The sequence below is a fragment of the Pelophylax lessonae genome (genome assembly GCF_965119305.1).
Source record: "Pelophylax lessonae genome assembly, chromosome: 4".
Lineage (NCBI taxonomy): Eukaryota > Metazoa > Chordata > Amphibia > Anura > Ranidae > Pelophylax > Pelophylax lessonae.
Genome location: NC_138771.1, coordinates 672,418,826 through 672,441,561, shown reverse-complemented (window position 1 = coordinate 672,441,561; position 22,736 = coordinate 672,418,826). Strand labels below are relative to the sequence as shown.

Sequence of the window (22,736 nt, the reverse complement as noted above, 5' to 3'; positions counted from 1 at the left end):
CCAATAAAAGTGGGCTGTATAGTTCTTGTCTGATGTGGACTTACTTAAAAACACTTGCCGCCTCTAAATCTACTCCTTCACACCCCCATATGACAGGTGTCACCTATATTGATCCCACTACATGGCCTGCACCAGAAAGACCCATATCATTACCTACACCACACTTGTTGATGTTTGTTGGCCATCCTCACTCACATCTTTCACTAATGTCTCTGCTCTTCACTACCAGTCCAGTGGTCAATTCCAACCATTCACAGAGCCACCAAAGTTATCATTAAAAAACAAAATAATACACAGAACAATTACCATCAGATGAGTAAACATATGCAGTACATGAAGCAGAATAGCACTTCGTAAAAAGAGCGTTTTAGGAGAAGATCACCATAATCCCCACCACGCATCATCTCCACCCAAACCATGAAATTGATGAGAGTCATAGATAAAAGCAACTCAGAAGAGACTAAACATTGCCATATTTTTTGCTTTTCTGTTTTTTTTTTTTTAGATGTTTGCAGTAAGAAGACAAGACCTCTATACACCATTTCATCAAGACTCAATGAATTCCTCACCCTCTTCCCTGACTCCCACTTTCCTATCACCTTCTACTTCATCGCCTTTTTCCAGATCCCCCTCTACTATGTCACCTATTTCCCCATTGCCCTCTGCCCTATCTCCTGCTTCCATACCACCCTCAATCTCCGTTTCATCGCCTTTCCCTCAGGGAGACAGTGACTGCTCCCTGAAGTGTCTGATAAATGACCACGACCTGAACCTATCGGAGCGTCTGGGGGGCGGTTGCTTTGGTGTGGTGAGGAGAGCAGATTGGAAGATTCCCAATGGAAGGACAGTAAGTATTCTCTTCCTTTATCATTTTTGGTTCTCTGAGTTCTTTGCCCTCCTGTCATGTTCCTTCTCAATCATCTACTGCATCTTTATAGGTGAACGTTGCGGTGAAAACCCTCCATGCGGACGCCAACTGTAACCCTGCAGTCCTTCAGGATTTTCTGCAGGAAGTGAATGCCATGTATGCCCTGGATCACCCACATCTAATCCGACTCTATGGTGTTGTTCTTACACAGCCAATGAAAATGGTGAGTGACTGGCACTTGCCTCACTGGGGTAACTAGGAAAGACTAAATGTCATCTACACAAGAGGGGCAAAGTGGCAGAAGGGAGCACCTCCTTCTGCAGGGTGACACAGAAGAAGGCTATGTCTGTCTCTCTTTTGGATTGGTTACAGAGGTATGATATGTATAACATTATAATAAGGACCATTTGTCTTTCTTTCTTGTGTCTCAGGTTACAGAGTTGGCACCGCTCGGATCCTTACTCAGTCATCTGCATTCCTATAATGGCGTGTTTTCTCTGCAGCTCTTGTGGTCATATTCCATCCAGATTGCTTCTGGGATGAGCTACCTTGAGACCCACAAGTTCATCCACAGGGACCTGGCAACTCGCAATGTATTGGTGGTCAGTGAAGAGGTGGTAAAGATTGGAGATTTTGGATTGACAAGGATACTGGCAGGAAATGACGATCATTACACCATGTCTCCTCACCGAAAGATACCCTTTGCATGGTGAGTATGGAATTCAGTTGGGTAGCAGAATGAAGGATCTGTCCTGTATTGCAAGAAGAAAGATGCTAACCAAATCTAAGGTCGGGGTATGTTTGGAAAGTCCTAACTATTAATGAGTCTATTATTTTCCCCTCTGTTTGGTAGGTGTGCTCCAGAGAGCTTAAAGTTTGGCAACTTTTCCCACTCAAGTGATGTCTGGATGTTTGGGGTCACCATGTGGGAGATGTTTACTTATGGACAGGACCCGTGGCTTGGCCTGAATGGGAAACAGGTAATGTATAGATCCTGTGGAGCAGTGGTCTTCATATTGTGGCCATTTACTTGCCTTCACCTGGCCCTTGGGACGTTATTCCTGCTACTGACACTAACAGTGGGGCATAATTCCTCCCACTAACACCAACAATGGGGCATTTATGCTCCGCGTTGAGGTTAAAACAGGAACAACATTTATTGGAAGAACACAGCACACTTTTATACAGAATTTGGAACATCCTTCCCCCAACAACCGCTTTCCCATTGGTCAATTGCACAGTACCTGCAGTTCCCCATAAGGTCCTCTCCAGCCATGCAAATGAGGGCTTGAAAATGAGTCAGCAGTGATTGGTCAGATAGCTTGACCAGAAGGACTGCCATGTGCAAGGAGACAGAAGCCCCAGGGGGCAATCAATGTACACAATAGTCAGACACAGAACAATGATTCCCTAACGAGCCCTCAATACACATTACTCTGAGTGTCAATACATCTCTTAGCAGACAGCAGGCAAGTTCATTAGCACACCCGACAATAGGTGAATGGAGAGCCACCTCAGACAGTCCGTCTCCTCTGCCTAAAACTAGTTTTCACAGAGACCTCTATCATGGAGACAATGGAAAATATAATTAGGTTTAGCTTCCAGGATAGAGGCAAGACTCCATTAGCCACATGGTTAAAGAAACACAAAAAGACACAAAAATGCATAACTCCCAGTCTACTGAACAGAACCCCCACATTCCCCAGATAGCCTGGATCTGAGCGCTCAACATATCCAAACAGCGCTCAGATGCCACAAACACAGTCAAATCGCCATGAGGTTTACGTTTAGCATGGGCTGATGAGAGGGTCCATAGTCACCTTGCAGGAGGCGAGCAACCAGGCTTCTCCAATGCCCAGTGGCGAGATTGGTCTCGTCACAGACAGTAAACTGAACTTTTTTTTTTTGAAAGTTTGGAGACCAATTACTTTCCCAGTCCTGAGATTTGTAACTGTCTTAATTTCCCCAGATTTTAGATGCAATTGAAAGAGGTCATGAGCGGCTGGAGTGCCCAGGTGACTGTCCTCCTGCTTTGTACAATGTGATGATGAAATGTTGGGCGTACATACCGAAAGAGAGACCAAATTTTACCACTCTCATCAGCCTTCTTCAAGAGGTGAGTGACCTGACAACTGTATCAAAGAGATCTATCCCACACATATTGTCTTCTAATTATGATAAGACTGTCCCCAATATTGTCCTCTTGAGTGCCCTGTAATGGATCCAGGAGGAGCCTCTTTTTGGATTCACAACATCCATCTCTGATATTGCCCTCTACCCTAAAGTTTAAAGGACTAAGAAGAGTGTGGGCAAGTGTAATCTATGCTCCCCACTGTCGGCGGCACTCGACTGAAGAGGTAATGCAGAAGAAGAAGGAAGTTGTGAGGAACTTGGTTCCTCTATGATTTCCTGCAGTCACCAGGTGATTGATTGGATGCTGTTGCTCCTCACGAAATCCGCAGCCATCTTGGGTGGGAGAAGAGCCTATTTTAGCCCCTGGCCCCCTGACTTGGTGCAGTGCTGTATTTTGGCCTAGGCCAACAAGGCCAAGGCCTAGGGCGGCACTTTGCAGGGGGGCAGCAAAAAAGTCACCCCCCCTCCACCTGAGACTCCTTTGGCCACTGGTTGTTAGAGCCGCCATTCACCCCCCCTCTCTCTCACCCCACCTCTCTCTCACTCACCCCCTCTCTCTCTCTCCCTCTTTCTCTCTCATCCCCCTCTCTCTCTCACCCCCCTCTCTCGCTCGCTCTCTCTCATCCTCCCTCCCCCCTCTCTCTCTGTCTCTCTCTCTAATCCCCCTCTCTCATCCCCTCTCTCTCTCTCTCATCCCACTCTCTCACCCTCCCTCTCTCTCACCCTCCCTCTCTCTCATCCCCCTCTCTCAACCTCCCTCTCTCAACCTCCCTCTCTCTCACCCCCTCCCCACTCTCCTCCTATCTCTCTCTCTCTCGTCCCCCCTCTCTCTCTCATCCCCCCTCTCTCGTTCTCTCTCTCTCATCCTCCCTCCTCCCTCTCTCTCTGTCTCTCTCTCTAATCCCCCTCTCTCATCCTCCCTCTCTCTCTCATCCCACTCTCTCACCCTCCCTCTCTCTCATCCCCCTCTCTCATCCTCCCTCTCTCTATCATCCCCCTCTCTCAACCTCCCTATCTCTCACCCCCCCACTCTCCTCCCATCTCTCTCTCTCTCATCCCCCCTCTCTCTCTCACCCCCCCTTATCCTCTCTCACACCCCCCTCTCTCTCTCTCACCCCCTCTCTCTTTCATCCCCCCTCTCTCTCTCCCTTCCTCCCTCACCCACCCCCTCTCTCTCTTCCTCCCTCACCCGCCCCCATCTGTCTCTCCCATCCCCTCTCGTGAGATCTCATGCTGGGACTTGTAGTCCTTCAATTTTGGAGGGAGTCACATCCGTTAAAAAAGGAGTGGGGAAAATTTACATAGGTGGGGGGTGAGGGGACGCCCAATTTTAGTCTTGCCTAGGGCAGCACAAAACCAAAATAAACCACTGACTTGGTGCACAAACTGATAGTGGTTAGTGTAGGGAGAGGTTCCAGAGGAGTAGGGAAAGCGATTTGACCTCTACTTTGATATGAATGAAAGTGGGGCATCTCTCTCCTATATCGCCATCTAATTTAGTCAGTAATGGATCTAGAAAGTGATTTACCTGTACCTTTCATAGTGGTCTTTCTTCTTTAAAATACATCCAGGAGATCCATTATTGATGTTTTTGTGAAATGAGTCTGGGATATTTCTAATCTTTCTCTGTTCTAATTTTGAAGGTACATACTGTATATCTCCAATACAACCCTTTATACTATAATCATTTTAGAAAGTCTTTCACCAGTTTTTACCCATATTCAGATTTTTGGGAAGAGACTTTCTACTAAACACGATACTGTGAGATGTTTCCTACTATAAAGTCTCAGTTACTGTCATTTCCTTGGTGCTGCGCTTCGATACTACTTCTTACTCATTATATGACCTCTCTTGATTATTCTTTATTTAATAGAAATCTTTTTCCTTTTCCAGTTGAAACCACTAGAGGTACGGCTTCATCAGGAAGTTGACAATTCCTCCTGTCTACCCCTAGATGTTGGGGATGTTGTCACTGTCATTAATGCTGGGTAAGGAAACATTTGTTCCCTGTGTCCACTTACCTTCATCCCCCATTCATCCTTCATCCCCCATTCATCTCCCATCATACACAGTTCATAACCAGTCATCATTCACGTTCTACAATGTATTAATATTTCCTTGTTGATCATTCTTTGTCCATACATCGTTCATTATCTTCCATTTATTGTCCACTATCCATGATCTGTCTGCAGGATCTGGAGAAGGTCATGGTGGCAGCAGGCCAATTGGCATTAGGCTTTCATTTATGTTGCCGTAGACGCAACCTTTCCCTGTGGTGTTTCTTCCACCTGATAGAAGACTGATATGAAGAGGTTGGCCTCTCCTATATCTCCTGTCCTACCCCACTGAGAGTGGAGCACAGGGTACCAAGGCACAGGATGAACACAAGTGCCAGCAGTTGTTAATAGGAGAACTTGCAGCTGGAGTAGGAGATCCTGGGAAGCAGGTGGACTATCAGAACAGGAAAAGAAGCTGCGCTCATGAAAGCATCCAAGATTAACCGCTTGCCGACCACCGCACGACTATTTACTGCGGCGGTCAGCCCCTCACAGGCAAAGCGACGTAGTACTACGTCGCTAGCCTGTGAGGCTCTAGGGGGCAAGCGCACGCTACTGGAGGTGCGCTCCCGCGTGGTCACGGACCCCCCCGCGCGTGTGCCTGGCAGACCCGATGTGCGCTGGGCACTCGTGATCGTCCGTTACACCGGAAGAAAGGCAGGCGGGTGATGTAAACAAAGCCGCCTGTCAGTCTCCCCTATGTAAGAATGGTGATCACACGGTTCTGCTATGTAGGACCGTTGATCTCTGTTCTTACACTAGTAGCCACAGCCAATCATAGTTAGAAACACGCCCCTAGGACACACTTAACCCCTCCCTCTCCAATACAGTTAACTCCTTCACTGCCAGTGTTATTTTTGCAGTAACAGTGCATTTGTATAGCACTGATTACTGCAGTAATGTCACTGGTAACCCCAAAAGTGTCAAAAATGTCAGTCAAGGGTCCAAACTGTCCGCCGCAATGTCGCAGTCCCGCAAAAATTATCGCAGATCGCCGTCATTACTCGTTAAAAAAAAAAAAAACAACAAAAATTACAGATGTCTTTCCCTTTGTTAGTAAACACAATAACTTTTGCGCAAACCAATCAAAATACGCTTTTTGCAATTTTTTTTTACCAAACAAAGGTAGCATAAAACAAATTGTCCGAAAATGTTAAAAAATTTTGATTTTTACATTTTTTTTGGGGGGAATTTCATATAAAAAAATGTGAAAAATATTATTTTTGCAAAATTGACGCTATTTTTTTGTTTATAGCGCATGATCAAAAAATCGCACAGGTGATCAAATACCACCAAAAGAAAGCTCTGTTTGTGGGAAAAAAAGGACGTCAAATTCGTTTAGGTACAGCGTAGCACGACCGCGCAATTGTCCGTTAAAATCATGCAGTGCCGAATCGCAAAATAGGCCCTGGTCAGGAAGGGGGTAAAATCTTCCGGGGGTTAAGTGGTTAAAGGGGCACTCCACTTGTGTTGTAGGTTCAAGACGCGTGGCTTGTCAGAACTCTCAGAAAAGTGCAGAGCAGGTGCAGTGGACAGCCAGGCAAGCGCTCGAGCAGGAAGGACAGCCAGGATTGGATGTAGAAGTGTGGTCACAGGAAAAGCCAGGGTTATCAACAGGCGGGCAGCGAGGTACCGAATCGTAAGCAGAGCCTAAGTCAGGAACAGAATAGGGGCCAGGAATTAAGTGACAAATCAGAATCAGGATCCAAGATCAGGTCAGGGGAAAGCTGTGTCAGCAACAAGGGAAACACACAGGAAGAATGCAGCATGCAGGGAACAGCTGAAAGACTGATCAGCACTTTAACATGAGCAGAAGCATCCTTAAAAATCCTGCCTGCTTGCGTGTGCCTGGTCACTATTCTGCTAATAATTCCACATGCATGCACATTTCTGAGAATCAAACATCTGGTAAGCATTCTATAACAACTGGACTTCTCCATGTTTAATATGCCCAAGACATGTGGCAACCAGGGCCGGTGCTACCACTAGGCAAACTAGGCAGCCGCCTAGGGCGCACTGCCATCTAGCGTGCAGCCATGGCCAGTGCCACATTCCTCTCCTGTCACCTCCTCATCCCCAGTGGATGTCACCACTAGAGAGGGGGTGTATACAGGAAGGGGGGGGTGTAGGGTTAAAGGGGGGCAGTGTGTATAGGAAGGAGGGTGTAGGGTAAAATGGGAGCAGTGTGTATAGGAAGGAGGGTGTAGAGTTAAAGGGGGTGTAGGGTTAAAGGGGGCTAGTGTGTGCAGGAAGGGGAGTATAGCATTAAAGGGGAGCAGTGTGTGCAGGAAGGGGGGTGTAGCATTAAAGGGGGGCAGTATGTATAGAAAGGGGGTGTAGGGTTAAATGGGAGCAATGTGTAAAGGAAGGGGGGTGTAGAGGTAAAGGGGGTGTAGGGTTAAAGGCAGAGGCGTAACTAGAACCTTCAGGGCCCTGATGCAAGAAACCATGAAGGGCCCCCCAGACCCCTGGCCGGGGCCCTTACCTTCAAGCCCAGGGCTCTTCCCACTAATCCTGGGGCTCTTTACACTTGTTGCATGGCCTTTTATTTCAGTCCCGCAGCAGGATTCTTTCACAAGTTCTGCAGTGGGCCCCCTTCCTACAATCTTGGGGCCTCCCCACAGTGGTGCAATGCCAGGGTCCGGTCGCAAGTGTGACCTTTGCGATCCTGAAAGTTCACCCACTGGTTTGCTACCGGGCCCCCTGGAGCATGGGGCCCGGTAGCGATTGCAACCCCTGCAACCCCTGTAGTTACGCCCCTGGTTAAAGGGGAGCAGTGTGTGCAGGATGGGGGTGTAGCATTAAAGGGGGCCAGTGTGCACAGGAAAGGAGTGTAGGGTTAAAGGGGGGCAGTGTATGCAGGAAGGGGGTGTAGCATTAAAGAAGGGGAGCAGTGTGTGCAGGAAGGGGAGTGTAGCATTAAAGGAGGGCAGTGTGTGCAGGACGGGGGTGTAGCATTAAAGGGGTATAGGGTCGTGGGGGCATAATGTGCAGGAAGGGGGGCAACGTGTACAGTTTTTTTTTTTTTGGGGGGGGTGCAATTGGCTGGTCTTGCCTAGGGCGCAAAATTGTCCAGCACCGGCCCTGGTGGCAACTACTGTATATAAAAAAAACCAACCCAGGCAGATGTTACTTTCTAAGAAAATGAATTTTTAATGTGTAATAGTACTTACATTTTCCCTGTATTACTAGATAAGACCTTTGTAAATTCCTTCCCACAGGTTAGACTCTAAGCTCTGGAGAGGACAGAATCAGCGGACACTTATGATTGGAACTTTTCCTGCTGCCGTCATCTATTCAGAGGACTTTGGCAATGCCTGTAACTCTTTGCACTTGTCTACGAGTCTGGAAAAGCTTTCACTTAGGAATGATGACTCTCATAAAGAGTAAGTCTCTTGCCATCTCTGAGTTAATGAAGTAACAGTGCTTCTCACATACTCATGAGTTCTTGTTTCTTTCAGCATGAAATCCAGAGCAACGGAGGATCAAAGAAGATGTGAACATGGTCATGTTAGAGATAGATCGCGGCATCGACGTAAGTGTCTCAATGTTTTGAGCATTAACCCACTCCACCTCTTTCTTTCTTTCATCGCTTGTCTTTCTCTTTGCCTCATCTTCCTCACTTCTAATACTTTTTCATCTTCCAACCTTCATCATTAATTCTGTTTATTTTAGTCAGTTTATTCCATTCTTCTCATGTCTTCTCTCTCACATTCATCTGAATTGCCTCCTCAGTTATGTCTAAAAGTCTGGAGAACATCAATTACTTAGAGGTAAAGGACAAGCCTCAAAGCCAGCGTTCACCTAAGCCCTGCAGACGGGAAATTATTTGCACAGCAGCTTCACCCCGTGAACTGTGTAAAAGAACAATGAGTGAACAGCCCTCACGGCATTTGGTGGACAATCCCCGGTACCTAACTCTTCCCAAATCAACATGCTCCAAGGATGGGTTTCTGGCTGTGCCCGCCATGAATTGCCACGGTCAGTCCATGAGCCTCAAAAAGAAAGATAAATTTCCATCTAACCCAAACTTGGGTGCCAGAGAAACTTTGATTGTCCCTCAACTGACACGAGAATGTCAATCTATAAGATGCAGCAAGAGGATGACACACAGCGAACTGCTGAGAAAGATCAAAGAGGTGAGGACACTAAGTGGTCTACACGTTAATAAAACACCTTTGCAAACATTTTGGGTGGAGAGTAAGAAGGGTGTTGGTTGAGGGGAACGAAATGTAATTAGTTAGAAGTCCTGGAGTTTTGATGGCAATCACTACTCCATCTCTCCTGATGCCCCTTTGCCAATCTCTAGCTCCAGTGATTCCCCATAGTCTACAGTCTGGAACAAAGAGTGACAGGAAGAGATCAAAACCAGAACATTCCATTTCTGGGACCTTAAAAGTGTAACATTGCATAAAGAAGGACAGCCAGATGGAGCAGAGGAGCACCCCTTACTCTCCTCAGCCGGTCTACATGGAGTAGGCCTTCGGGGACTGCGGCTTCCTTTTTAGATGCAACACCATCTTTGATCTTCTTCATCTAGATCAGTAGTCTCCAAACTTTCAGAACAAAGAGCCAGTTTACTGTTCTTCAGATTTTTAGGAGGGCCAAACTGTGGTCAACAAGAGTAAACTATGCCTGTAGTATGTAGGAGGAATATTGTCCCAACTTTGGTGTCAGTGCCAGGAATAATGCCTCATCATTGGTATCAGTGGGAAGAGTAGTGCCCTATCACGGATGTCAGTGGGAGGAATAATGCCCCATCATCGGTATCAGTGGAAGGAATAGTGCCCCATCATTGATATCAGTGGCAGGAATAGTGCCCCAACATTGGTGTTAGTAGCAGGAATAATGCCCAATCATTGGTGTCAGTGGCATGAATAATGCCCCATCATTGGTATCAGTGGGAGGAATAGTATCCCACCATTGGTGTCAGTGAGAGGAATACTGCCCCATCATTGGTATCAATGGGATATGGGAGAAATAATACCCCAACATTGGTGTCAGTGGCAGGAATAATGCCCCATTGTTGGTATCAGTGGGAGGAAGTGTGCCCCATCATTGGTGTCAATGGGAGGAACAGTACCCCATCATTGGTGTTAGTGGGAGGAATAGTACCCTATCATTGGTGTTAGTGGGAGGAATAGTGCCCTATCATTGGTGTTAGTGGGAGGAATAGTACCCCGTCATTGGTGTTAGTGGGAGGAATAGTGCCCTATCATTGGTGTCAGTGGGAAGAATAGTGCCCTATCATTGGTATCAGTGGCAGGAATAGTGTCCCAACATTGGTGTTAGTGGCAGGAATAGTGTCCCATCATTGGTGTCAGTGGCATGAATAGTGCCCCATCATTGGTATCAGTGGGAGGAATAGTATCTCACCATTGGTGTCAGTGGGAGGAATACTGCCCCATCACTGGTATCATTGGGATATGGGAGAAATAATAACCCAACATTGGTGTCAGTGGCAGGAATAATGCCCCATTGTTGGTATCAGTGGGAGGAATTTTGCCCCATCATTGGTGTCAATGGGAGGAACAGTACCCCATCATTGGTGTTAGTGGGAGGAATAGTACCCTATCATTGGTGTTAGTGGGAGGAATAGTGGCTCATCATTGGTAAAAGTGGGAGGAATAGTGCCCCATCATTGGTGTTAGTGGGAGGAATAGTACCCTATCATTGGTGTTAGTGGGAGGAATAGTACCCTATCATTGGTGTCAGTGGGAGGAATAGTACCCCATCATTGGTGTCAGTGGGAGGAATAGTACCCCATCATTGTTATCAGTGGGAGGAATAGTGCCCCATCATTGGTGTTAGTGGGAGGAATAGTGCCTCATCATTGGTGACAGTGGCAGGAATAGTGCCCCATCATTGGTATCAGTGGGAGGAATAGTGCCCCATCATTGGTATCAGTGGGAGGAATAGTGCCCCATCATTGGTATCAGTGGGAGGAATAGTACCCCATCATTGGTGTCAGTGGGAGGAATAGTGCCCCATCATTGGTATCAGTGGGAGGAATAGTGTTCCAACATTTTATATCAATGGGAGGAATAGTCCCTTTTGATGATGACGTTTTCTCATCCACAGTCAGGCAATGCGTCATCAGAATGTAGATTCCTTTGTAGGGTCCCATACATGGCCTCTATACTAGTTTACTTGCTGACAGATCCATAAATAAAATACGTCCAATACAATGCGGAGTCATCCGATCAACAGTAAAGTGAATTTATTTACAGCTGCTTCTCAGCCACTGACTCAAAACATCAGCCTCTACGTTTCTTTCGTGAGAGGTACGCTTTAATATAAACAATGCATCTTACTGGAACCACTAAAATCTTGGCAGATGTGGATATCTAATGTCTATGATCTACTTTGCTGCAGGTGGAGGAGCAGGTCCATGGCGTGACGCCAGAAAAGTGCCATGAAGCCCTGCGTTTCTTTGGAGGAGACGTGAAGCGGGCCGTCCAGCACTTAAAGGTGACAGTTTCCAAATAAACAAACAAACTGCTCATATCAGAGGTGAAAATAAATTGGGAGTCGTTAACAAAGGTCTCATCTTTATCTTTGGTCCTCGGCACATACTGTAGCTATGTGATAGGATCTTCATGGGATCTTCATAGGATCTTCATGGGGCATAAAACCATTGTATTAATTACTGAGGTCAATTGTAGCCAGGATGCCGGCACCATAACATCTGAGACATGAGGGTGATCCACACGCTACAAGAAGCCCGAAAATGTCTATACAATATCACACCTGCTATTTAAAAGAGCTTCATTTTCAAAGGTTGGAACATCCATGGTCAGAATAGTTTGGAGGTTTGAGTACAATCTTGAGAGATTATCCCCTGGTGGCCATGGAGGACCTTCTGAGAATGCTAGTTTTCTGGCTGGCTATACTCTCTGCATTACTGACCTAAAACAAGCCTTAAGATCAGGAAAGTCTTTATTCCTTATCTGTATACTGCATAACAGCTCAGAAGGTAGCATTTTCAAACTATGAGGTTAGCAATTGAAGCTATTCGAAATATACCAAAAGGGAGTAGAAGATCCATGAAAGATAATTTGGGTTGGGTGTTGACGATTAAAAAGATGGCTTGCTGGCTGCTACAACCTTTTACCATATTGTGTGGCTTGGAGACAAAATGTCATGAGCCCTCAGCATCACCACAGTGAACTTCCAAGTGATATTTTCAAATAAATATGTAATTCATATCATGACATTCCAGAGCAAAATCAAATTCCATGCTTTGAAGTTATTATATAGATAGGCAACTATATTGTATGTGACGGAATCGACCCACAGTGTGCTTGTGGACTTCTGTCAGTATACCGCTTCCTCCAGTCTTGAACATAGATATCAGATATTATAGCCGCCCTACATATAGGACTAGCAAACAAATAGCTTGTATGAGAACTGGAACCATTTATTGAACAAACTCACACAGAATTTATACCCCACCAGGTTCCGTGAGACTGATTACATTATCGTATGCAGATTAAATTGTATACAGAAATAGAATTACCATAACTAAGGAACAGCCAACACAAACAGTATTCTACTTCCCCACTAGCAACTAATAGCTGACAATGATTTAAGTAACATGCTAATTAACTCAGCACTTAAACCAGCCTGGGTGACCAGAATGGCCGGCAAAAAGGCTAAAACAAAGTACATTACACATGATCCTAAGTATAAACACAAAACCCCTTATTAAAACAGACAATAGCAGAGGACCACCAGTAACAGACTGTCCATCTCCTACATTGAAGAATATGGAACAGAGGCCAATGTGACCTGCTCTTTCAATGGACATGTACAGTATAGTTCAGAATCAAACAAACCAGGAATAGTCTTCATATATTTCTTGAGAGATATTGTTGATAACTATTACTATCCCATTTGAAGTAATCCAAACCATATTTTCAGTGTTCATTAAGTAGTTTCTCAGGGTGACTTACTCATAAGAGGGATCTGGGGAGCTGAGAAATTGATTTCACAACCTTTGTAAGGTAAGCTGGTTTCCACAGGCCCCCCAACCAAAGTGACTCCCATCACACTGTAACTTAAGCAACAAGAGCTTCTAGAGGGGGGAATCAATACACATTTAGGGGTGGAAGAGAAAATTTCCACTAAAGGTAGGTTGATCAGAAGGTGGAGGAGTCAGGAGGTACAGTTGCCAGAAGTTGTTGTGGTCAAAAGGTGGGGTGGTCAGGAGGTTGGGTAGTCAGAAGGTGGGGGTGGTCAGAAGGTGGGGTAGTCAGTAGCTGGGAATTGTCAAAAGGGGGTGGTCAGAAGATGGGGGTCATCAGAGGGTGGGAGTTGTCAGAAGGTGTTGTTGTCAGAAGGTCGAGTTGTCAGGAGGTAGGGTCGTCAGGAGGTAGAATGGTCATGAGGTAGAGTCCTCAGAAAGTCTTTAGAAGGTTATTAGAAGGTGTTGTGCTCAGAGGGTGGGAGTTGTCAGAAGGTGTTGTTGTCAGAAGGTCGAGTTGTCAGGAGGTAGGGTGGTCAGGAGGTAGGGTGGTCATGAGATAGAGTCCTCAGAAAGTCTTTAGAAGGTTATCGGAAGGTGTTCTGGTCAGAGGGTGGGGTGGTCAGAAGGTGGGGTTGTCAGGAGGTAGGGTCATCAGAAGGTGGGGTGGTCAGAAGATAGGGATTGTCAGAGGGAGAGGTGATCAGAAGGTGGGTTGTCAGAAAGTGAGTTTATCAGAAGGTGTGGGGGTCAAAAGGTAGGGTTATCAGGAGGTAGAGTTGTCAGAAGGTGGAGTGGTCAAGATGTAGGGTCATCAGAAGGTGGGGAGTGTCAGAAAGTAGGGTGGTCAGAAGATGGGGATTGCCAGAGGGTGGGGTGGTCAGAAGGTGCAGTTATCAGAAGGTGGGGATTGTAAGAAGGTTGAGTGGTAAGAAGGTAGGATAATCAGAAGGTGGGGTTTATCAGGAGGTAGGGTCATCAAAAGATTGGGGGTGTCAGAAGGTGGGGGGGGCAGAAGGTAGGAATTACCATAAGGAGGGGGGGGTGGTCAGAAGTTGAGGGGGTCAGAAGGTGGGGTTTTTAGAAGGTGGGAATTGTCAGAAAGTGGGGGAGTCAGAAGGTGGGGTTATCAGAAGGTAGGGTGGTCAGAAATTGGGAGGATCATAAGGTAGGAGTTTCAGCAGTTAGGGTGGTCATAAGGTAGGTTTGTCAGAAGGTTGGGTTGTCTATAGGTGGGGTTGTCAGAAGGTGGGATGGTCAGAAGGCGGGATGGTCAGGAGGTAGGGATGTTAAAAGTAGGGATGTCATTAGAACTCAATTTGGAGTAATCTTGAACTACGAACCCAATTGGACTAATGGATCAATTTGGAGTTATCTTGAACTACGAACCCAATGGGACTGATGGATCAATTTGGAGGTAATTGTCAACTCCCAGTCATGTGGAAAAGAGATGTAAACTTTATTTAAAGCCCAGGTTCCTTTTTCAGAATACATCTCACAGGAGACACCCATTGCACTTTGATTAGCTGGCTTATTATGCCTATTTCATGGATTTAGGATTTATGCAGCATCGTAATCATGTTTTTGAAAAATAAAGTTCTTTAGAATACATCAGTAGAATTGACAGACATTTCCCTATGTGAGGGTCTTGTGTCATGGAATTCCTTCTCTCTCTTCAGGTGGTCCATCTGTACAACATGAGCCAATACAATAAGGAGGAGTGCCGCCGAATCCTGGAGAACCAAAACTGGAACCTGGAAGCGGCTTCACGCTATATCCTGCGACACTAATGGGGACTGACTGAAGATTCTTCCCTTCATGCAGAGCTATTCAGAATTACTGATTGCCTAGAAAGGTGCCAGGGGGCATGACACTACGTACTGAGATTTATTAACACAACCCTGACTCTACACACAAAGGACTTCTTAAACTGGTGGCCATGTAAAGATGGTAGAAGCTTCTGGTTGCACTGGTTGACTTCTGAATTCTGAGCCTGGCATGTTCTCAGCATCCCATCTGCCATTATTTTCACTCCTGAGATCCCAACAGAACCGAGTCCTGGTAATGGAGCAATTTCACTGGAGGAATTGCTATGGCTAAAAAATTTAGTAAAATAGGGCAGCGCCATGCTATATGTATTGCCTCTGAAGAACGTGTCCAAAACGAGAAGGACCAGACTGTGTTTTCTGGCGTCTGACTTAGAACTGCCATGTGCTAGTGCAGTGGTCCTCAACTCCGGTCCTCGGGGCCCACTAACAGGCCAGGTTTGCAAGATAACTAAATGACATCACAGGTGATCTCATTTGCTGCTCAGTGATTGCAGTATTCTAGTCTGCATCTCCCCAAGGTAATACTTAAAATCTGGCCTGTTAGTGGGCCCCGAGGACCGGAGTTGAGGACCACTGTGCTAGTGTACAGAATGGCTTTGCATTTATCAGTGGTGCTCTTGCATTCAGGGCCGGTGCTAGACTATTTTACGCCCTAGGCAAGACCAGCTACTTGGCCCCCCCCCCAAAAAAAAAAAGGGGAAGGGGTTAAAAACTCCTCTATGTCATACCCAGTGACCCTGATCCGATGGTTCCTCCATGTTATGCTTTCATACCCAATGACCCCCCATATTCCTCCATGTCACACTCCGGGACCCTAATGTCCCTCCGTGTCACACCCAGGGACTTTGATGTTTTTCCATGTCACACCCTTGGACCCCAATATTCCTCCATGTCATGCTGTCATACCCACTGACCCTGATGTTCCTCCATGTCACACCCAGGGACCCCCGTGTTCCTCCATGTCATGCTGTCATACTCAGTGACCCCAATGTTCCTCTATGTCACACCCTGATGTTTTTCCATGTCACAGTTGGGGACCCTGATGTTCCTCTGTGTCACACCTGGGAACCCTGATGTTCCTCCGTGTCACACTTGGGGACCCCAATCCCCCATGGCACACCCAGGTACCCCAATTCCTCATGGCACACCTGGTGACCCCAAACTCCTGTTACACCCGGTGACCCCTATCCTCCATGTCACACCTTGTGACTCTGATTCCCCATGGCACACCTGGTGACCCCGACTCCATTTCATACCAGTGATGCTCCATGTAACACCCAGGGACCCGATCCCCTGTTCTGCGGACACTAACTGGGCGGTATGAAGAGAGTGGCCCCCACTCTGCCCTCCTTCACAGTGATCCTGCTGATTCCTTCTCCCAGGACGCTCCTCTCCTGGACCACAGTGCTCAGTGCACAGTGCTGCCTAGTTTGCCTAGTGGAAGCACTGGCCCTGATTGCATTAGGACATCACTGATGGATCATCGATGGTCAGCTACCACAGAGGGTTTTCCAGTCATAGAATGCTTTACTGCTCAAAGATCCACTGCCACTGCCATGTTGGGCTTGGTGTGACACTAAGCCCCATCTTGTGGTTACTTTGACAATGTGCACCATATTGGAGCTGGTGTGACACTGTGCACCATATTAGAGCTGGTGTGACACTGTGCCCCATCTTGTGGTTGGTGTAACACCGTGTACCATTTTGTGGTTGGCATAGCTCCCAACTGTCTGATTTTGAGGGACTGTCCCTTATTTTGAGCGACTGTCCCTGATTTGGAATAAAGTTCCTCTGTCCCTCTTTCCTCCTCATTTGTCCCTCACTTTGGTCTGATCTATATACAGTTGTTGTATATACAATGCATTTTTTATCTTTCAAATAGTGTTTCCAGGTGCTAAACTTTTCATGAAGTGGGCAGAGATAAGACTCCTCCTCCTAGTGATGAGTCCCCTCCCCTGGGGCAGTGTTCTGTGTCCCTCCCCCTCTCTCCCACTGTCAGGATGATTTGGATTTTCAGCTGGTGTGTGGGGGATGGTAGAAGGGGAATGAAGAGAAGGATTTCAGGTCCCCCAATATTTCTTTCAAACTGCCGGTGGAGGAGATTTTTTATTTAAAAAAAAAAAATCCGCCTACCGCCATTTGGGGGCGCCGAACTGGAAAATATGTCATGGCTTTGACGGGAAATACCGGGGTTATGGCTGCAGCTAGATGCCAGAACCCCGGTATTATTTTTCCCTCAGGCGCTGCTCTTTCACATAAAAGTGCTCCGAGGAGCGGATTGGCCGCTGGGTCACTTTTAGAAGCGGGGGAGGGGTTGTTTCCGGGGGTTTTCTGGCTTACCTGGTGGATCAGGATGGAATATTAGTGGCAAAAAAACGAATAGTAGGTTTAACTAATAGTTTTTTTGTATAATTCTCCTTTAAAGGGGCGTCACATAAGGGGGTGTGTCCTATGCCTACATACTTTTGTTATTACGTGTCCCTTGTTCCCATCTGAAAAAGTTGGGAGGTATGGGTTGATGTTACACTGTGTCCCATCGGGTGGTTGGTGTAACACCATGCACCATCTTGTGGTTGGTGCAGCACTGCGCCATCTTATCCCCAGTGAGATGGCAATGCCAATAATGATATCCAACTCAGTAATCGAGAAAAGTCAGAACCCAACAAACCCCGTAGACTTTGCCATCAGTGATTGGGACTCATGATGGCCGGCATTTTGGGACGCAATCCTCCTCTCCTAAGTCAAGGTGTATACAGCGGTCCTGTGCAATGTTTTACTTTGTAAAAATCCTGGAAATTCTTTGGACTTTTTGTTTTTTTACAAAGTTTCATCAACCTTGACCAATTGTAATCTACAAAGGATCAAGACTTAGGAAACTGTGGAATAAGAAAGCGATTAGTGTCCAAGGCATGAATGCAACAGATGACATCCGGCTAAAGGCTCCATGTACACGGGACGTTGTTAAAAGTCCCTTTGAATGCTGGAATTTTTAGGACGTTTGAAACGTCCGTTAGGTCGCGTTTGCACCCGCGTTTAGTGGGCGTTTGCGGGCGTTTGCGTTTAGAACCGTTCCTAGAGGTCAAAAAAATGATTCCCCTTTAAAATGGAAAGACTTGAACGTTAAACGCGGGTCATTGTGTTCGGACGCGTTCGGTCGCGTTTTTGCGTTTGAAACCCCGGGAAACACACGTTCGAACGCAAATAATTGCGTTCCAAAAAATGTCCCTGAACTCAACTGCCTGCAAATGACTGTAAACGATCCTGTGAACATGGACAGATAAGATAACATGTAGGTGGGTTCAGTGCAGGGGCGTAACTACAGGGGTTGCAGGGGTTGCAATCGCTACCGGGCCCCATGCTCCAGGGGGCCCGGTAGCAAACCAGTGGGTGAACTTCTAGGATCTCAAAGGTCACACTTGCGACCGGGCCCTGGCATTTCACCACTGTGGGAAGGTCCCAAGATTGCAGGAAGGGGGCCCACTGCAGAACTTGTGAAAGGATCCTGATGCGGGACCATAATAAAAGGCCATGCAATGAGATTAAAGAGCCCCAGGATTAGTGGGAAGAGCCCTGGGCTTGAAGGGAAGGGCCCCGGCCAGGGGTCTGGGGGGTCCTTCATGGTTTCTTGCATCGGGGCCCTGAAGGTTCTAGTTACGCCTCTGGTTCAGGGGCTTCTGAAAAAAACGCCCAACTGCTCCTAAACGGCCATTTTCAACGTCCCGTGTACATGGAGCCTTAGACAGTAATTGGGGGAATTGACAAATTTCTAATAGGTAATGATATAGGGGGCTCAGGTACTTGGCCATAATAATAGTTGTAATGTCTACATCAGTGAATCAGCAGTTCAGCTAAGGCATGCAAGCGGGTGTTCCCAAGAAGTATACTGTATTATGTGTGTTTTTTTTAATATGTTTTTGACTATTATTGTTTATAACTGTTTTGTTTGCATTTCTTTGTAAAACTGTATATTATAATGCAATGTATGTAATTATAAAATAATATTATCACGGTGTAATGTGAGGTAATTGCACTGTTTAGTTATGTTGCCTTGCGGAGCCGGTAAGTTCGTAGAAGCAAGGGTTAACACTGCTGGTAAGGTTTTCCCGGGCTTTTTGGGATGTACCTCCCTCTGCAAGGGAAAAACAGTTAAAAGGAGAACTGCCTTTAGGGCAGGGGTTCAGTTCAATTCTGCTCCACGATTGGAGGGAAATAGGAGCTGTTCCAGGATGTAATGGCTTTTTCTTCTGAAAACCCCCTCCCTTGTGGGAACCCAGTCGGGGTTCCAGGGATATGGACTTGTGCCACTGCTAAATGGGCTAATGGACTCCAAAATGGCTTTCTCACCCATCTGAAGTATGACCACCTCATGGGGCAGGGGCACCAGAAAACATCTAAGTGGCACAAAGAAAACCTTTGTAGTAGGAAAGAGGTTTATGAACAATTGCCTGAATATTTTGTGTATTTTGTTATATTTTAACAACTTTGTAGTAAAGAACTTTGTTGTTACATCATTTTAACTGATATGATAATCATCTATGATGGATTGTCCTTTTGTGGGACTATTCAACTATTGGGATTTTATTTAAGCAATAGTGTATAAGTATTGAATTTGTTTATTACTATTCACATGTGTATTTAGCGCAGCTCTACATGTAATCATGTTACATAACTTTGCCTGGTCTGAAGTCTCTTCAGTACAACTGTACAGGGGTGTATGCAGGGGAGGACTGGGCCAGGGGGCAGGGGGGCAATTGCCCCCTGGGCCACTCTGGTGCCCTGTAAAATGGCTGCACTACTTCTGCCACAGACATGTCTAAAGGATTTCTGGTGAAGAGAAGTAAAATGTCCCTGCCACTGCCCTACTGAGTGCGGATTGAAGACAAGGACAGAGCGCAGGCCTCCCTCCAGCACGAATGGTGTAAACTGTGTTTGAGCAGAGGCCCGTTCCACGCCCCACTGGAGACTCTCCTCCCCCCAGCCAGCCCCAAACAAGCTGTCCAAGCTCCCCCCAACCGCCCCCTGCTGGCCAGGTCAGGAACCTGGATTCACCTGGTAGGTAGAGAGTATCTGGAGCAGGGCTTCAGCTTGGAATGGGGATCAGGAATAGGATGGGAAAAGGGAGAGTGGAAGGGGGGCTGAGTCGCTGCACCATGGGCCTCTGGTTTGTACTTGCCCCCTGGGCCGAAAGTCACCAGTCTGCCCCTGGGTGTATGTATGCTTGGTGTATCACAGACCAGGGTTTACAACCAGGGACAAGAGGAGTTAGAGAAAATGCAGTGCAGATGTATAACTTGTAGTGAAGCTATTCAGAGGAGGCTTTCCCATAGTGACTGGAACCCCAGTGCTACATTCAACTCATGGCACAGTAGGAGTTGAATGCAGTAATGAGGTTCCTCTCCTCTCTCCTCTTCCCTCTCCTCGTCCCTCTCCTCTCCCTTCTCTTCTCCCCACTCTTCTCTCTCCTCTCTCCTTGCCCCTGACTTTCATCTAAAAGTCTTTCCTGCAGTTTTTCCCCCATTGAGAGGTAACCAACAAGCTGCCCCATCAGCAGTCCTGAGTAAACATGAGTGACCGGGCCCCATGGCAGTTACTGGGCCACCTCCACAATCAAATTCCTCCCAAACATTAAGGCTAAATTCACATCCAGGCGTTGCTATTCTATAGGCATTTTGTATGGGTGTTTTTTACAGGCGTTTTTGTGTAGTCAAAGGAGTTTAGGTGACCAATGAAAAGCAGCGTGTTTTTTTTTTTTTTTTTTTACAAGATTTGCATAAAAAGGGGACCTCCTCCTCAGGATTTTGTGCATCTTCTGATGCTGGAGGAAGAGGAGGAAGTGAGGGATCGATAATACTGGGTCCGTCCTGTGATCGCTAATCGGCGACAGCATGGCCAGTTCTGGGCAATGTATGATGACCTTCGTGTGCATGAGGACAAATTCTTCCAATACACACCATTCTTGTAATGCACATTCCTTGCATTGTACACTCATGGATATGTCCTCAGTAGTGCAATGAAGCCTTCAGATTCCAAGTAAAGTGCTGTCCTCCATTTTGCAGAACATGTGCTAAAGCAGAGGCGTGGCAAGGGGTGGAGATGCTGTTTGAGCAGATCAGCAGCTACAAAACTCCTGTAAAACGCCTGTATAATGCTCTATATCAGTGCTCCCCAACCTTTTTATCGCCGCAGACCGGTCAGCGTTTGATCATTTTTCTGTGGCCCGCTGGGGGGGGGGGGGGGACGTCAATGCAGAGTGACCAGCGTGCCCCTAATCAATGCAGAGTGCCCACAGCAATGCCCCCAATAAATGCAGAGCGCCACAGCAATGCCCCCAATAAATGCAGTGTCACAGCATTGCCCTCAATAAATGCAGAGCGTGACAGCATTGCCCCCAATAAATGCAGAGCGCCACAGCAATGCCCCCAATAAATGCAGTGTCACAGCATTGCCCTCAATAAATGCAGAGCGTGACAGCATTGCCCCCAATAAATGCAGAGCGCCACAGCATTTCCCTCAATAAATGCAGATCGTGACAGCATTGCCCCCAATAAATTCAGAACGCCACAGCAATGCTCCCAATCAATGCAGAGCGTGACAGCATTGCCCCCCAATAAATGCAGAGTGCCACAGCAATGCTCCCAATAAATGCAGAGCGCCACAGCAATGCCCCCAATAAATGCAGTGTCACAGCATTGCCCCCAATAAATGCAGAACGCCACAGCAATGCCCCCAATAAATGCAGATCGTGACAGCATTGCCCCCAATAAATTCAGAACGCCACAGCAATGCTCCCAATAAATGCAGAGCGTGACAGCATTGCCCCCAATAAATGCAGAGTGCCACAGCAATGCCCCCAATAAATGCAGAGCGCCACAGCAATGCCCCCAATAAATGCAGTGTCACAGCATTGCCCCCAATAAATGCAGAGCACCACAGCATTGCCCCCAATAAATGCAGAGTGCCACAGCAATGCCCCCAATAAATGCAGAGCGTGACAGCATTGCCCCCAATAAATGCAGAGCGCCACAGCAATGCTCCCAATAAATGCAGAGCGTGACAGCATTGCCCCCAATAAATGCAGAGTGCCACAGCAATGCCCCCAATAAATGCAGAGCGCCACAGCAATGCCCCCAATAAATGCAGTGTCACAGCATTGCCCCCAATAAATGCAGAGCGCCACAGCATTGCCCCCAATAAATGCAGAGTGCCACAGCAATGCCCCCAATAAATGCAGAGCGTGACAGCATTGCCCCCAATAAATGCAGTGTCACAGCATTGCCCCCAATAAATGCAGAGCGCCACAGCATTCCCCCCAATAAATGCAGAGTGCCACAGCAATGCCCCCAATAAATGCAAAGTGCCACAGCAGTGCCCCTAATAAATGCAGAGTGCCACAGCAATGCCCCCAATAAATGCAGAGCGCCACAGCAATGCCCCCAATAAATGCAGAGTGCCACAGCAATGCCCCCAATAAATGCAGAGTGTCACAGCAATGCCCCCAATAAATGCAGAACGTGACAGCATTGCCCCCAATAAATGCAGAGCGCCACAGCAATGCCCCCAATAAATGCAGAGCGTGACAGCATTGCCCCCAATAAATGCAGAGCGCCACAGCAATGCCCCCAATAAATGCAGAGCGTGACAGCATTGCCCCCAATAAATTCAGAACGCCACAGCATTGCCCCCAATAAATGCAGAGCGCCACAGCAATGCCCCCAATAAATGCAGAGCGTGACAGCATTGCCCCCAATAAATGCAGAGCGCCACAGCAATGCTCCCAATCAATGCAGAGCGTGACAGCATTGCCCCCAATAAATGCAGAGCGCCACAGCAATGCTCCCAATAAATGCAGAGCGCCACAGCAATGCCCCCAATAAATGCAGTGT

The 22,736-nt window shown here is 47.0% G+C and overlaps 1 protein-coding gene across 1 annotated transcript; it reads left to right on the top strand.

Moving 5' to 3' along the window:
* Positions 1-697: 697 nt before the first annotated feature.
* LOC309552477 (activated CDC42 kinase 1-like) lies at positions 698-14,814 on the top strand (the record flags this gene model as incomplete). The annotated part of the gene is made up of 11 exons (XM_082253446.1): positions 698-847; positions 939-1,091; positions 1,300-1,577; positions 1,722-1,848; positions 2,838-2,984; positions 4,895-4,989; positions 8,280-8,444; positions 8,520-8,653; positions 8,794-9,197; positions 11,434-11,529; positions 14,704-14,814. Coding segments are annotated over 11 exons (1,860 nt in total), but the record flags the coding sequence as incomplete, so codon positions are not given.
* Between the last annotated feature and the right edge of the window lie 7,922 nt (positions 14,815-22,736).